Source organism: Medicago truncatula, chromosome 2 (assembly GCF_003473485.1).
Source record: "Medicago truncatula cultivar Jemalong A17 chromosome 2, MtrunA17r5.0-ANR, whole genome shotgun sequence".
In the NCBI taxonomy this organism is placed as follows: domain Eukaryota; kingdom Viridiplantae; phylum Streptophyta; class Magnoliopsida; order Fabales; family Fabaceae; genus Medicago; species Medicago truncatula.
The window spans coordinates 10,549,882-10,567,596 of record NC_053043.1 but is presented as its reverse complement, the minus strand read 5'-3'; the positions used below and the strand labels follow the sequence as shown (position 1 = coordinate 10,567,596).

The 17,715-nt window shown below is 33.3% G+C and overlaps 1 protein-coding gene across 2 annotated transcripts; it reads left to right on the top strand.

Annotated features, from left to right (window-relative positions):
* Positions 1-3,998: 3,998 nt before the first annotated feature.
* Positions 3,999-17,283, top strand: LOC11416910 (elongation factor G-2, mitochondrial). Of its 2 annotated transcripts, XM_024776330.2 has the most exons (22): positions 3,999-4,434; positions 4,925-5,146; positions 5,627-5,748; positions 5,824-5,974; positions 6,522-6,593; positions 7,919-7,990; positions 8,993-9,217; positions 9,703-9,824; positions 9,897-10,047; positions 10,590-10,661; positions 12,367-12,462; positions 12,904-12,965; positions 13,683-13,749; positions 14,494-14,532; positions 14,795-14,833; positions 15,101-15,130; positions 15,396-15,434; positions 15,668-15,700; positions 15,838-15,898; positions 16,550-16,635; positions 16,825-16,906; positions 17,005-17,283. In XM_024776330.2, exons 1-21 carry the CDS (start codon positions 4,132-4,134, stop codon positions 16,855-16,857), a joined length of 2,097 nt encoding a protein of 698 aa, XP_024632098.1. In that variant the 5' UTR covers positions 3,999-4,131; the 3' UTR covers positions 16,858-16,906; positions 17,005-17,283. The 2 variants fall into 2 exon arrangements, with proteins under 2 accessions (XP_024632098.1, XP_039686319.1); XM_039830385.1 differs by lacking the exon at positions 16,825-16,906.
* Positions 17,284-17,715: the final 432 nt, after the last annotated feature.

Below are 17,715 nucleotides of genomic sequence, written 5' to 3'. Positions count from 1 at the left end.
TTTCAAATGATTGATGCCACGAAAATAATGATTAGAAAAGAAGCTCTTGCCCTGGCATCTCTAACATAAAAGATTTTGTATGTAGTTCAGCATCTCCTAACCCAAATACCAAATGAGACAAAGAAACACTCTCGTCATGATTCAATACTTGTTTTATATTGATAACAAACCTCGCATATTGTTGAAACGGTGTCCCAAATCATTGGGACAATTTTCATATCCCATTATAATAACATTGTTCATATTTGCATAGATATGGTTTTCAATATGCGCATTTGGCACATTTTATCATGTCTGTCAAAGAGAAACTCAGTTGTTGGTTTCTGTATATAATTAAGCGCCTCCAAAAAAATAGTACTAGTTCAATAGCTAAAAAAAATTATAGAGATGCAAACCAGCATTTCTTCTTTGGGTGTGAGGTTGCTCCCCATCTTGGGGTGTTCCTTCCTTATCCAAGTATCCTATGGTACTAGGGGCGGATCTGGACTCAAAATAATAGTGGGGCAACTTTTTTGTTGTTAAATAATTAAATAATATTGTATTTAATAAAAAGTTATATTAAAAATAGTTGTAGCAACGAAAATTATAAAGAAAATAATATATTTTTTATTTGTTGAAAATGAACTAAAATTATATCATTACTAATTGTTCTAAGAACATCTCTTTCTATATAGGTTGCAAGAGATGAATCGAATGTTCTAGCATGATACCCATGTATACGGGCGGGTGAGCGCGTTGTGCTCTTTTTTTAAAGCAGGTCGCAATTGCGTAAAAATTATAAAAATATAGACATATGTACAAATTGTACAAAAATTTATTTCCATATTAAATATGAGTAAAAATATAGAGACGTGTATAAATTAAAAAAAAATCGGTCCTCGTGTAAATATATAAGTTAAAATAGACACATGTATAAATTTAAAAAATAGGTCATCTTGTTAATATACGAGTAAAAATATAGACACGTGTATAAATTACAAAAAAAAATATGTCTTTATATTAATATATAAGTAAAAATATAGACACATATATAAATATAAAAAAAGGGGGGGACCTAGGCCGGTGTGGCACTTGCCACAATGTGCCTTGAAGAGGTCTGCCCCTGTATGGTACTCACAATAGAGCGCAGTCTTTCGCGAGGTAAGTTGATAATGTTTGAATCATATGCGTCTCAAAATATCATTCAAAGTCATTTATCGTGGTTTCAAAATATTGTCTTGCCGACGAATAGTGTGTACAAATTTACTTTTAACAACACATTTTTTTATCATATTTAAATTTAAAACATAGGATATGAATATTAAAACTTAAATTTAAATACTCATAATAGATTCATCCAAATGATAAAAGATTTGAACCTCGGTTTGATCTATGACTATTGCATGTCGAAAAAAGTTAGTTCAAAAGGTAAAATTTTATATCAAGAGAAAACTTAAACATAAATATTATGAAAACGAACCAAGAAAAATAAACTAAATATTTTCACAATTCCATTTGTATTTTAATATAAATGGGGGTATAATTTTTTTTTTCCGGTGCAATGATGGTTTTTACCTAAAAAACGATATTAATTCATTTAAACAAGGTGGAGTTGTTAAGAAATATTATTATAGTGGTGGATGTAATGTGGGTTACATAAATCATGATACATTGATGAATATAGCATTTATATTGTTTGACCTTTTTATTTTGTTGTTGAATCTCTTTATTTGGCTACTTCCTTCTCTCCTCAATGACTCATAGATCTCTAGTTACCTAGGCCATAATTATATTGTGTTTTCATATTAGGCTCATTAATTAGGCTGCTATTTGGGTTTGTTACAAGGCTCTCCTTTTTTATGGAGTGAAATTTTGGTGAAGACTAAAGCTTAATTGGGAAAAGGAGGGTACAAGAACGAAAGAGACATGTGTGGCTCAACAGTGTTTTGTGCAAAATGGGAAAAAATGAATCAGAGATCATGGAAATAAAAAATTGGTTACACTCAAAATAGAAAAAAAGGTTTGCTTTGTGTTAGTGCATGTTTGGTTGTACATTGAGACACATTAATTTGAGTAAATTGATTATGACAATAAGTGAATTGAAGAAGAATTGATTTTATGTTTGGATAGATTTTTAAAAGTAAGTTAAATAATAAAGTGTTTAATGAATTCTAGAAATAAAAGTTCAAATTTTTACCTTCAACTAACTATAAGACAAACTGACTTAATGGAACCTGTACGCGCATAGTGGTGCTTTTATTATGAGGCAGAACATTTGCAAACAAGAGGAAACTTTGCATAATCAATGGAAAGAAAGACGTTACTAGTTGATTTATCATATTATACACGAGAAAGACTCAACCTGTGTTGGATCACATCCAAATGACTAGATAAAATAAAAACCAAGCATATAATATTTTTTTTAAAAAAGTATTCTAGTGTGTACAAATTCACTTAACAACCCATTTCTTTATCATATTTAAATTTAAAACATATGATATGAATATTAAAAATTAAATTTAACTATAAGCAAATGAACTGATCCAAATGATAAAGGATCTTACCTCTCAAATAAATAATCAGAGATTCGATCTCTAACCGTTGCTCGTAAAAAAAATATTAGTTGAGAAATGAAACCTTGTACCTACAATATGCAACCACAAAAAAAAAATTTAAACATAAATATTATGGAAATGAAACAAGAAAATTTTAAACATCTTCACAATTCCATTTGTATTTTTACAATATTAATAGGATTTTTTTGGATAATTTTTTTCTTCTTCTGGGTTAAATGACGGTTTTCCCCTAAGAGAAACAATATTCGTTCATTTAAACAAATATAAATTTTACATCCTACAAAAAATGGAAAAAAGAAAAAACTCACGAAAAAACTCACAATATCCAAATTAAAATTACTAGCACAAAATGGTAAAATATTTATAAATAATATGACAAAATCAAAACAATTGGAATAATGATCTACAGTGTTGATAATACAATCATTGATTAAATATGTAATTGATCCCATCATCTAAACAAGTCAAAAATAACGTTAGCTAAGATGATAGAAACACAAAAAGAACAAAGTAAAAATATTATTTATGTGAAAACCTCTTAGTAAAATTAAAAGAGCAAAAATAAAAAATAAAAATATAATTCCGATTTAAAAAATAACTCAAAACCTGATGAAGAAAAAGGGAAGAGGAAAATTAGATTGAAGGTGAACGGGATATTCTTTTGTCGACTCGACTCGCATCTACTTGATTGAGTTCATTGGCCGTCGTTGACTCGACCGCCACCGTCAACGTTGAATTTTCTCCCGCGGCCTCCTCTATAGGTCTCTCTATCCCGTTGCCTCTTCTGTTTCCCGTTCATTCAACACTAACACCATGCGCTAGTACGATGAACACTCTAATGAGTCCAATGTTGCTGATCGTCGTCGCGCTGATCGCTCTTTCCCTCGCACTTTCCGCGACGATTTCCTCTCAGGTAGTTGTTATCGCTCTTTTACTCAAATTCACTATAAGTAATTCTGTGATTAGAAATTCAACTCTTAAGATGAATAAGTAAGTAAAAAAAAGTAAGATATACTTCATCCGGTCACTATTATAAGCAAAATTTCACTTTTTAGATACATTGAATATTTAATGTATCTAAAAACGGAGTTTTGCTTATAACAGTGATCAGATTGAGTATGAGTTTTAAACCACGACCGCAATACTTCATCTGCTCACTATAATAATAAAAAAAAAAAAAATTGTTTAAATTAGTTATTCAATAAATATAAAAGTGATATTTTTTAGTAATAATGATGAGAGGAAAAACATAGTAGTAACATTTTTATTACTTAATTTAATGATTGTAATCATTGGGAAAATAAAAAGGATGAAGTAGTAAAGTAATTTGTAATGCGTGTTGCATACGGCAGCGTTTGACGCTAGACGACAGAAAAAGACCTGAGAGAATGAAGAAGAAGCGGGAATTGAAACGAACGATGAGGTGTGAGTATAGTACGAAGATCAGCCTCACACACTGTAAACCTACGCACCCCCAAGGAAGGGTTTTACCCAAAGGGTTTTACATAGCACGCAATTCCATTTCATTCTATTGTTTTCTATCAACAAAAGAAGTTGAAACGCAGCAGCAGCAACCATGTCTGAACCAATGGAGCAGATTCGCAACGTCTGGATATCTGGTCTCTTGGATCCTTCCGAAATGAGGATGACTGAGAGATACTGGCTATACGCCGGTGATATTCAAAAGAGCAAGGAAGCTCAAAAAGAAACAAAGAAAATTGAAAAGTTCTATAAGTCTTATCATAAAAATCAGTCATGGCGGAATCTTTTCAATCAGAATCAGGGAGGTCGACACCATGTTCGAATGAACTGGATGTCTAATCCCATTTCCCATTCTATCCCTGCAGATATCACCTTCTTCAACAGACAAAACTATAAGGTACTAATTTAATCATACACTTTCTTTTCCTGCATTAGTTCACATTTTCTCTGCTTCTATAACTTTCTCACACTGTTTCGGTGTTAGACAATAGCTTATCACAATTTTCATAAAATTATTTTCATAACTTAAACGTGTTTTTTTGAGACTGTCTGGGTTAACTTTTCTGTGAGACTGTTTGGTATGTATATAACTTTTCAAAATTTTCATAAGCCTTTTTCAACTTATTCTCATAACTTATGAAAACAACTTATACCATAAACAAAAACAATTTCACTTTATTTTATCATTTGCTGTAAAAATTGCTTATCAAACCTTATGTTCTGGGTAAGCTCTTGTGCTATAAACTGCAAAAACACTATAAGCTGTTTATACAAAAGTCCATAATAATAATATTGTTGGTTTTCTTGCTTACGTAGTAAACTCGTATATTCTTCAGTTGATGTTTTTTTATACTATTGACTTTATTTAAAATATGTCCTCCTTGCAGATGACCGTGATTGACACACCTGCTCGTGTTGATTTCACTACTGAGGTTAAGAATGCTCTGTGTGCCTTTGACGGTGCAGTTCTTGTTCTTTCTAGTGTTGGTGGAGTGAAAACCCAGTCCATTTCTGTTGATAAGCAAATGATGGAATTTCAACTTCCAAGACTTGTGTTCATCAACAATCTTGACCATAAGAGAGCAGATCCGTGGGAAGTTGTAGATCAGGTAAACTTACTTAGATTAATGGATTTGAGGTCATTATAGATGACTATTATGTTGTTAATCCTAGATAGCAAGCGGCATGTAGCGCCGAACCCCAAAAATGCTATAGCGGTATAGTAGATAGCAAGAAAGCCACTATTGTCAATCTAGGATAGTGAAGCAAAGTTGAGCTATTATTTCTATTTTGTGTCATACCTACGTCACATTCCCTATGCTTCACACTGCTATTGATAACATGTGTTTTGTAGTTTCATTGCTAGTTGAACAATTTTGTTTATTTTTAAAGAGAACTTCAATAACATAATCTTGTGTGTGTTTCTCTATATTCAATACACAGACCATCTAACTTCAGTTCAGATTTAGAAACGTATAATATTTAATTTTTATTGACCTTGGGCATTTTTATAATAATTTATCAGTTTTACTTATAATTCAAATTCATATTGTTGTTCTTATCCATATAACATTTTATTTATTTTGCAGACAAGATCCAAGCTTCAGCATCACAGTGCTGCACTACAAGTTCCAATAGGCTTGGGAGATAGTTTTAAGGGACTTGTTGATCTCGTGCAATCAAAGGCCTACTTTTTTCATGCTTCAAATGGGTCTGTTTCTGAATCTCTTGCATTGGTTATGCTTGTGGTCATTCTTCAAATTACTCAATCCATTTCTTATTGCAGTGAAAAGGTTGTTGTTGAAGAAGTTCCTAGAAATATGGAATCCTTGGTGTCAAGAAAAAGGCGTGACCTTATAAAAACTGTGTCCGAGGTGGACGATAAACTTGCTGAAGCTTTTAGCAGTGACAATCCCATCTCAGCAGCTGATCTTGAGGTGTGTTGAAAAACAATGTCTTTTTTTTTTTTTTTTCCATTGGAGTTTTGCATGCATATTATTTGGTTTTACATTTAGCAAAGATTTATCAGATGTTTTTGTTTTGACAAATAGTTTATCAACATATTGTCTTGAAGTGAGGATGTTGAAGTTTGAACTTCCTAAATGTGTCTCAACTAAAAAAAGCACATACATTTCATTTTGTAATGGAATGGAATGTTGCATGGGTCTCAACTAAGATACCATAATATAGCATGTGAAACATAATATAAATCCTTTGGAAAACCAACTTTTTGTCCTTGCACCACTGTAGGCACGTGCATTTTCAGATAGTGTGATATACGAAAACCTGTTGTTACTTCGCTCTCACTCCCATCTATAAATTTTATTTTGTATATAGGTTTTCTCTTTATTATTATTGTGTGTGTAGGAAGCATTTTCAAATATAGTGTGATATACGAAAACCAGTTGTTACTTTGCCCCCCCCCCCCCCCCCATCTTCAAATCTTATTTGGTAACTAGTTTTCTTTTTGTTATTGTTGTGTAGGAAGCAATTCGTAGGGCAACCATAGCACATAAATTTGTACCGGTTTTCATGGGTAGTGCATTCAAGTATAAGGTAACCGTTGAATTGCCTTGAATTCTTTGTTATATGTTCTTGACCATCATTCCCCCCATTTCTTTCTGAGGAAAACTGTTTTAATTGACTCATTAATATGATTACAATTTTATTTAGTTTCGGTCTTCTAGAGACTTCACTTTGGAATCTGAATTCACCTGGATCATTTTTTGTACAATGATGACTAGTAGTGGTCCATGACGCTGAAAAATTTGGATCTGGTCAAATCTAGAGCGTGTCATTTGTGTTAATACTATGAAGAACAATAATCAAACATTAATTTAGACTTTAAGTGATCTTTGGACTCCTAATTTGAGACATAATATTCATTATATTTTATTAAAGTTCTTGATATTAATTATCTTAATAATGATTTTTTTAGACATCAATCCCACTAGTAATCATCCTACTTGCTATCATGTTTTGAACCCCTGTTATATTCTGTCACATGCACGCACACTCTTAGGCATGTCTGAAGACTAATATGATACAAACTTGAACATTCTATATTTCATCAATGCTCATTGTATTGGATTGAGATTTTAAAAAACTATTTTCGCATATAAAAGTCATGTGAATTTTAAAAGACTTGTTGAAATGTAATGATTAATTGATGCAGGCCTCAAAAATGAGTAGAAAAGGTGTTGGTATTATTGAATTAGGAATTGCAAATGCAGATGGGAACTCACACCCAACCCACCCAAGAGCTGAGCTCCACAGAGAAATTACAATTCTCTTCCTAACAAACAGCAAACAAACTCCTGCATAACCTCCCCCCTTTTTAGCACTCCTTAATAACAGGAATCATAACTAAATCACACCTTCTCATACTGAGCCTACTGCCAAGTGAGAAATATACTAGACGGAATAAAGGTATGCTAGGGAGGAGAGTTAGTTGTTAGGTTGGGTTGAATGGTCAGTTAGTTACGCCCCGCTATGAGTAGTTGGGAGTAGGGTGGAGTGAGGGCCATAGTCGAGCCATTAGTTTGTTGACAAAGATTGAGAGGGGTTCTGTGTCTGTACTGAGGCTCCTTTCTTTGTAAGTGCTTCTGCTATTTTAGATGGAGTTAACGATTGCAGATGGTGAACCCTAGAAGAAGGCTTAATGTCCTCCATTTGTAGCCACTATTTTCCCCATAAAACTCCATCTTGCCGCCATCCTTCACAAGTTGGTCGTAGCTGTTTGCAAAAAATCCTTCATTGCAATCTCCCCATGTCTACTATTTGATAACATTGATTTTGGCTTGAATAATATATACAAGCCAACTCTTAATTTTGTATTTTAACAGTCTGATATTTTTTACTTTTTGTTTTTTCTGGTACAGGGGCTGCAACTACTTTTGGATGGTGTGCTTAACTATTTGCCGTGTCCAACTGAAGCTATTAATGAGGAAAAGGTATCAAATACAAAGAAAGAATTGAATGAGATTATTTCAATTGCCTATATTATTAATAGAGGAAAGAACCTAGGCTAGCTAATCATTTATGAAATTGGTCAAAGCAATTTTGCTCTGAGTCATAACCAGATTTGAAATTCTAGAACCAAACACATGGACCTTGATTTGTTGTGTTTTTGAGAAAAAAAAACTCTTGCCAAATCTCTGGCATTCTCACAAAGCCATTGACTAATGTTCAATTTTGTAATCTCAGAGACGAACTTACACTTCTTAGTAAAAACAATTGCACAATTCTACACTCAAACTAATTCACTCTCTAATCCTAGGCAAGGACTACACTGTTCCACCAACTCTTGATAAACATGGTGTTGTGCTATTTTTTAATCTACTGTAAAAGAATATTATTTGGCTATTTTAACAGGATACACTTGTGGCATTGACTTTCACACTAAGGAGAAAGTATGATGTAATAACTTAGTAACTAAATTGTCTTTTCAAGTATGCAAGCATAACAACAGAACTCACATATTTTTCCTGGGTTTCTTGCCTGCATTAGTAGTAGTAAACTGATATATAAGCCTATTTGGATTGACTTATTTTACCTTGTCTGCTGGTATAAGTCTTTTGAGACTGTTTGAGTTAACTTTTGTGTGTGACTGTTGGTATAATAATTTTCATAAGCCTTTTTTCAACTTATTTTGATAACTTTTCGAAGATGACTTATGAAAACACCTTATAGCATATACAGAAACAATTTAACGTTATTTTACCATTTGCTATCAAAATTGCTTATCAAAACTTCCACATAAGCGCTTATCATGACAAGCGCTTGTCATGATAAGCACTTGTACTATAAACTGCAAAAATGCTATAAGCTGTTTATACAAAAGTCAATAATATTCTTGGTTTTCTTGCTTGAATTATTCATGGCAATAAACTCATATTCTTCAGTTAATTTTTTTTTTTTATACTATTTACTTTCATTAAAATATGTCATTTCAGATGAGCGTAATTGGTAAACCTGCTCATGTTGATTTCACTGCTGAGGTTCAGAGCGCTCTGCCTGCCTTTGGTTCGGTTCTTATTCTTGATAGTGATGCTGTTGATGGGTTGCAGAGCCACCCCACTGCTGATGATAATCAAAAGTTAACAAATCAAATCCCAAGACTCGTATTCATCAGAAATCTTAACCAGCCGGGAGCAAATCCGTGGCAAGTTGTAATTCGGGTAAACTTACTTAGGATTAATGGATTGGAGGTCATCATAGATGATTATTATGTTATTAATCCCAGATAGCAAGCGGCCTGTAGCGCCGAACTTCAAAAATGCTATAGCGGTATAGTAGATAGCGAGAAAGCCACTATTGTCAATCTAGGATAGTGGAGCAGAGTTGAGCTGTTGTTTCTATTTTGTTTTATACATCTCAATCGCGATGCTTCACAATGCTATTGATATCATGTGTTTTCTAGTTTTATTGCTAGTTGAACAATTTTGTTTATTTCATAAAGAGAGTTAGAGAACTTCTGTAACATTATCTTCTGTGAGTTTGTCTATATTCTATGCAGAGCTTCTAACTTCAGTTCAGATTTAGAAACGTGTAACATTTAATTTTTATTGACCTTGGGCATTTTTATAATTATTTCTCAGTTTTACTTATAATTCAAATTCATATTGTTGTTCTTATCCGTAGAACATTTTGATTTATTTTTCAGGCAAGATCCAAGCTCCCGCATCATAGTGCTGCCCTACAAGTTCCAATAGGTTTGGGATATAGTTTTAAGGGACTTGTTGATCTCGTGCAATCAAAGGCCTATTTTTTTCATGCTTCAAATAGGTCTGTTTCTAACTTTTGCTTTGGTTATGCCTGTGATTATTCTTCATAGTACTCAATTATTTCTTATTGCAGAGAAAAGCTTGTCGCTGAGCTAGTTCCTGGATATATGGAAGCCTTGGTGTCAGAAAAAAGGCATGAACTTATAAAAACTGTGTCCGAGGTGGACGATAAACTTGCTGAAGCTTTCAATGGTGACAAGCCTATATCAGCAGCTGATCTTCAGGTGTGTTGAGTAACAATGTCTTTTCTTTTCTTTTTTCATCGGAGTTTGGCATGCTAATTATTTGGCTTTACATTTAGCGAAGATTTCAAATATGTTTTTGTTTTGACAAATAGTTTATCAACATATTGTCTTAAAGTGTTGAGGATGTTGAAGTTTGAGCATCCTAAATGTGTCTCAACTAAAAAAAGCACATACATGTCCTTTTGTAATGGTATAGAATGTTGCACGTGTCTTGAATAAGATACCATATTATAGTATGTGAAACATAATATAAATCATTTGGAAAACCCATTTTTTGTCCTTGCACCACTGTAGGCACTTGCATTTTCGGATAGTGTGATATACGAAAACAAGTTGTTACTTCACTCCCACCCCTCATCTATAAATTTTATTTTGTATATAGTTTTCCTTTTGTTATTATTGTATGTGCTGGAAGGATTTTCAGATATAGTGTGATATACGAAAACATGTTATTTGCCCCCACTCTACATCTTCAAATCTTATTTTGTAACTAGTTTTCTTTCTGTTATTATTGTGTGTAGGAAGCAATATGTAGAGCAACTAGAGCGAGGAAATTTATACCGGTCTTCATGGGTAGTACTTCCGGAAAGGAGGTAACCATTGATCTGCCTTGAATTCTCCGTTGTATGTTCTTTACCATCATTCCCTCCATTTCTTACTCAGGCAGACTCTTTTTTTTTTAATCTTGACTCATCAATATGATTATGATTTAATTTAGTTTGGGTCATCCAGAGACTTCACTTTGGAAACTGAATTCACTTGTATGATTCTTTTAGGAGAATGATGACTACTAGTGGTCCATGACACTGAAAAATTTGGGTCTGGTCAAATCTTATGTCAAATAAATAATAAAAGAGTAATCATTGTCATATAAATCTACTTAGAATAATGTTTAATAAAAAATTAATACTAAATGAGCAAGATCTGTCTGATAAAATCTAGTAAGAATCCCGCTGTTTTGAAAGCTAAGCTACTGGTACTTTATAAGCTTTTCCATTCCCTTACTATAGTAATAGTTATGTCGGTAGGTATCTAATTTATGCTTTACCATTCTTTTGAAATGTTGGAAACTTTCTTCTGTTATAATGCTGACACGTATATTAGGATACAAAGCACCTAGAGGTTTGCACTTCTACAGCATATCATTTGTGTTAATCCAATTAAGAACAATAGTCCAAAAATTAGTTTAGACTTTAAGGGATCTTTGGACTCCTAATTTGAGACCTAATATTCTTTATACTTTATTAAACTTCTTGATATTAATTATCTTAATAATGATTTTTTTAGACATCAATCCCACTTGGATATCATCCTCCTTGCTATCATGTTTTGTACCCTCGTAATATTCTTTCACATGCAAGCACACTCCTAGGCTGTCTGAACACTAATATGATTCAAACTTGAACATTCTATAGTTAGTTGATTATCAATATGATACAAACTTGAACATTCTATATTTCATGAGTAGAGAAGGTGTTGTTATTATTGAATTAGGAATTGAAAATGTAGATGGGAACACACGCCCATTTCACCCAAGAGCTGAGCTCCACAGAGAAATTACAATTCTCTGCCTAACAAACAGCAAACAAACTTCTGCATAATCTCCCGCCTTTTTCATAGCACTCCTTAATAACATTTATCATAACTAAACCATACCTTCTCATACTGAGCCTACTGCCACGTCAGCACTGCTCCTACCTATTTCTTGTCACATATAGACTTTCCACAGCTTAGGTGCACTTCGCTGGCTTAAACCACACAAATATTTTTTATCGCAAAAAAGTCTTTTAAAATACCGATGCGATACATGTGTCCTAAGTTCTAGGCCTAAGTGAGGTAATGAGGTTAAACATGACTTGGTTCATATGTTGGATTCAAGCCTAAATATACCTTTGATGTGTTAGAAATATACTAGACGGAATAAAGGTATGTTAGGGAGGAGAGTTAGTTGTTAGGTTAGGTTGGTTGGCCAGTTAGTTACGCCCAGCTATGGGTAGTTGGGAGGAGTGAGGGCCATAGTCGAACCATTAGTTAACGATTGAAGATGGTGAGCCATTGAAGAAGGCTCAGTGTCCTCCTTTCTCAGCCACTATTTCCCCCATAGAATGAAATTGGCCGCCGTCCTTCACAAGTTGGCCGTGGCTGTTTGCAGAAAATCCTTCATTGCAATCTCCCCATGTCCACTACTTGATAACATTGATTTTGGCTTGATGGCTTAAATAGTACATACAAGCCAACGCTTAATATTGTATTTTAACAGTCAGATATTTTTTTTACTTTTTGTTTTTCCTAATACAGGGGGTGCAACTACTTTTGGATGGTATGCGTAAGTATTGTTCGTGTCCAATTGAAGCTAGTAATTCTGATCCCATCCAATCTAAGAATGAGGAAAAGGTACCAGATTTAAAGAAAGAATTGATTGAGATTATTTGAATTGCCTGTGTTATTAATAGAGGAAAGAACCTAGGCTAGCTAACCATACGCCAATCATTTATAGCATTAGTCAAAGCACTTTCACTGAGTCGTATTCAGATTTGGCATTCTAGAACCAAACACATGGACCTTGAATTGTTGTGTTTTTGAGAAAAAAACTCTTGCCAAATCTCTGGCATTCTCACAAAGCCATTGACTAATGTTCAAATTTGTAATCTCAGGGTCAAACTTACGCTTCTTAGTAAAAACAACTGCACAATTCTACAATCAAACTAATTCACTCTCTAATCCTAGGCACCTCATAATAGCAAAGACCACACTGTTCAACTAACTCTTGATAAACATGGTGTTGTGCTATTTTTTAACATACTAAAAAAGAATATTATCTGGCTATTTTAACAGGATACACTTGTGGCATTGGCTTTCACACTAAGGAGAAAGTATGATGTAATAACTTATCTAAGGTACGGTGACCTTTGCATGTGATTAAATCCTATTTCAAATTATTTGTTGTCTTATATATATATATATATATATATATATATATATATATATATATATATACACTACCTACGGACATTATTATAAGCGAAAATAATGCTTGAAATCTTAGTTACTGTTGTAAATATAATTTCACTACTTTTACACTATTTAATGCTATTATTTCTAATACACAATTCATTCAATTCCAAAAAATTCAACGTAGGTGTTTGATTGAGTTTTCCACCAACTACGGATAAGGACAATTTAGTAAATTGGACAAGCATTTTAACATAAAATCTAGAAGGCAAATTATTGGTAGAAGGCAAATTAAATCAATCCAACAATTGAATCATCTTATATCTTGTTTATGGTCATGTATACTAAAATTCAAACAATTTAGACATTTGTTGGTATATATGTTTTAATAATAGATATTTTCATATCTTTTACGTATGTATTATACGTTTAAAATAAGATGATGTGATGGTCATATCACTTAAAGATCTATGAATTTTTATAGGTTTAATGTACTTCATGAGAATTTTCAATTCCACGGTTTTATTGATTTAATTAGCCTTCTACAAAGAGATATTGAAGGTTTAATTTAGATTTGATCCGTGATGTCAGTATATCCTAGTATATCCTGACTCATAATTTATACATATATGTATTGCTTCCTTTTTTTTAACTGTGTGAAGGATCTATGAGGGTGTGCTCCGGAAGGGAGATTTCCTTACAAACATTAAGACTGGCAAGACGTTCAAGGTAAGTTTAAGGCTCTTCACTATTCTACTTTCATTGCATTGGTTTTGTGCACATGGTGTTTTATGTTGTAGATCTGCTTTTCTTTTTTACTACAATCTTGGTTTTCTGTTACTCAATTAGTTCATTTTTTATAAATTATGGCTCAATTTAAGATGACATTCATGATAACCTACAATTATAGTTGTTGTAATTAAGTTCTGTCTTAGGAAGAATGAATAACAAAGATATACCAAATGATGGGATCTTTTAATAGTAATTTACCTCAGATTATCCATTTTTGACTATTCCATGAATTCAAGTCCCTGACACAGTATGAGTTTATAATGAAATTGGAGGCCTAACTCATCCTTAAAAACCGGTTCGTAAGGTGAGGATTGTCTCCTCTATATAAACTCTCATCAAGAGTCTTATTTATCAAGAGTCTTATCTATCCGATGTGGGACATGGATTTTTCCCAATACACCCCTGTCACGCCCAGCACTCTTTGGGCTTTGGTGCGTGAATCGGCCGTCACGCCCAGCAACACTCTTTGGGCTTGGTGCGTGAATCGGTAAGTTTAAATATTGCTACAACAAAATCTTCTACTTGTTTTAGCTTATACCAGTTTAATGAGGTATGAAAAATAATTGTAAACGATATGCGGTGGTGTGCACTCATAAGATCATTTTCATGTATCTTCTTTCATTTATTGTATTTTGAGACTTGTGATTTTGTTGCTGAAGTCTTTCTTCTTTGCAAATGCAGGTTCCTGATTCGATTGAGGTGCGAAAAGATGAGATCGGGGTTAGTTTTTAGATTTTCGCCATGATTTGTGGATCTTCCTATAAAATTGAATGTCTTTGGAGAACTTTTGTATATCTGTTCTGCCATGTCGCTTTTTAAATTCTGATTTTAGACTTTACTAGTTTTAATGAGGCATGAAACATGATTGAAAACAATATACAGTGTTGTGCACGCATAAGATCATTTACATTTCTCTGTTTTCGCTTATTGCATTTTGAGCTAGTCATTGTTTGACTGAAACCCTTCTTCTCTGCAAATGCAGGTTCCATATTCGTATGAACTCAAAGAGGATGAGATGGGGGTTAGTTTTTAGATTTTCACCATGATTTGTGGATCTTCCCATTAAATCAAATGTCTTTGCAGAACTTTTGTATAAATGTTCATCCATATCTATATAAATTTTAATTTTAGCTTTTACTTATTTAATGAGGCACGAAACATGATTGAAAACAATAAGCAGTGGTGTGCTCGGTGCACTCATAAGATCATTTTTGTATTTCTGCTTTCATTTATAGCATTTTGAGACTGGTGATTTTGTGGCTGAAGCCTTTCTTCTTTGAAAATGCAGGTTCCTTATGTGATTGGGTTGAATAATGAGGTGGGGTTAGTTTTTACATTTTCACCATGAATTGTGGATCTTCCCATTAAACCGAATGTCTTTGGAGAACATTTATATAATTGTTCTGCCATATCTCTTTAAATTCTAATTTTAGCTTTTACTAATTTAATGAAGCAAGAAATATGATTGAAAACAATGTGCAGCGGTGTGCACTCATAAAATCATTTTCATGTCTCTGCTTTCATTTGTATTGATTTTACATTAGTGATTTTATGCCTGACGCATTTCTTCTCTGCAAATGCAGGTTCCTTATTCGACTGAGCCACGAAAGGATGATTTGGGGGTTTGTTTTTAGATTTTCATCACTAGTTGTGGATATTCCCATTAAATTGAATATCTTTGGAGAACTTTTGTATAACTGTGTCCCATAACTCTTCAAAATTCTAATTTTAGCTTTTACTTCTTTAATGAGGCATGAAACTTGATTGAAAACAATACGCAGTGGTGTGCACTTCATTTATTGCACATTTAGGCTAGTGATTTTGTAGCTGAAGCCTTTCTTTTCTGCAAATGCAGGTTCCTCATATGATCGGGATGACTTGTGATGAGGTGGGGGTCAGTTTTTAGATTTTCACCATGATTTGTGGATCTTCATTAATATTGAATGTTGTTGGAGAACTTTTGTATGATTGTTCTGCAATATCTCTTTTTAAATTCTAATCGGGATTCTTCTCCCAAATTGACAGGTAATTCAAGAAGCTCATGCTGGAGAAATAGTCGCTATACATGATGTCATTAATGCACCAGGTTCTACTCTTCTCTCATAGCATATGCCACATTTCCTGAATTCTAAATTGCTCTTTTTCATGAATCTGTTGTTGGTGGTATAAGTTGTTTGAAAATGTTAATATATTTTTTTATTGGTGAGTAAATTTCATTTGAGGGCTCGAAAATACTGAAAACTGCATCTGATAAACCTATAAAGAAGAAAGGAGCCATAACGGCTGAAAAAAATGCTTAACACTGAAGTCTTTCTGTGTGTCACTTCAGTTGCCTTGTAACATCCTTTATTGGAATTCCAGTTTGTGTGTGAAAAAACCAATAGTTTAGTTCTATATAATATCCCATTAAACAACACAATCCAGTCTGACGAGTTTATGGGCATTCCAACAAAATATGCTAGGTGAAACAAATGTTAGTGTGACAGTCTGTTCACATTAGATGAAACAAATGTGAAGTCCTTCTGCAAGTCTCTTCAACAATGGATGTTCAAATTGCCTTGTAACATCTTTTATTAGGACTCCAGTTTTTGTGTGTGAAAAAACCAACACTCTAGTTCTGTATCCCATTTAAAAACACAATCCAGTCTCGTACAAATTTATGGGCATTCCTCTCGAACAAAATATGCTAGGTGAAACAAATGCTTATGTGACAGTATATTTTTTCATGTTTAATCAGGTGATACTTTTACCGATGGGTTAGTAAGATATACAGAGGCTTCTTCAATTGATATTTCTGAGTTGCTCTCAAGAGATTCTGAGCAAGTAAGTAGTTTCTTTATATGACAATACTCCGATTTGTGTTTGAAAAAAGCAATACTCTAGTTCTATATCCTATTAAACAACATAATCCTATCTCTTAGGAAATTTTGAGCATTCCTCTCGAACAAAATATGCTAGGTGAACCAAATATTAATGTGACAATCTGTTTTTTCATGTTCATTATTTAATCAGCCGATACCAATGCTTGCAATGATGAATATCTAAGACTTCTGTTGATGTTTCTGAGTTGGTCTCAAGAGTTTCTGGAGTGCAAGTGAGTAGTTTCTCTATATATGACAAATTAACTTCTCTGCCTTGGCTTAATGGCAGTTTATATCACTTAACTGTCTTGTTCTGTGTATTGATATTTAGGTTTCAAAAGTTTAGTAGACTCGAAGTTTCAGCAGTGTCGCTGCTCTTTCGGTAGGCCTCCTTGATGGATGGCTCTTTTGTCTATGTATATGTTGAGTTGGTGTATCTACAACTATTTGGGAGTCTATGAATGTCTTATTTTCAGTTGTCCAAAATCTAGATATGTCCTTTGAGATTCTTGCTGATGATACAGGTTTATAAACAGAATTCTTCTTTTGGAAACATTGAAATTACAGAGGATATTTGGTTGAAATTTCAGTAATTATTATTGTGAACTCAGTTAGTTTAGAAAATGCTTATTTAGTGTTTGTCAAATTTGGTCATTAGGCTTGCTGGACTAGGTTGCATTAGTTTGTATGTCGGTCACGATTAGAATTTTGGGTCGTGACAAAGTTAAAAGGATTTACCCCACCAAACAGAATGCAGCCTAATCATGTGCTCTATGCCTCCGAAAGGATACTTCTTCAAGACATAGAGAATTTTAAACAGAAAAAATATTTACTGTACCTAAAGAGTGGGTTGATATTTGGTATGATTTGCTTGCAACTCAATTTACCCAACAAGAATTTATGTTTTCATTGCCCGAACGAGTTTGGGGAGCAATATTGGTTGGACAAAACAATACTCTATTTATTTGAACCTAGCGATAGTTATTATTTATTTGAGTAAACAAGTGTTATTTTTTATAGCCATTTAATAGGAAAGTGTTAT

What these genes read in the sequence shown, in the direction of transcription:
- LOC11416910 (XM_024776330.2), top strand. Translation starts at nt 4,132, where the DNA reads ATGTCTGAACCAATGGAGCAGATTCGCAACGTCTGGATATCTGGTCTC. An exon ending in TCTCAGCAGCTGATCTTGAG is followed by an intron (nt 5,975 to 6,521) that starts GTGTGTTGAAAA and finishes ATTGTTGTGTAG; the next exon opens with GAAGCAATTCGTAGGGCAAC. An exon ending in CGTGGCAAGTTGTAATTCGG is followed by an intron (nt 9,218 to 9,702) that starts GTAAACTTACTT and finishes TTTATTTTTCAG; the next exon opens with GCAAGATCCAAGCTCCCGCA.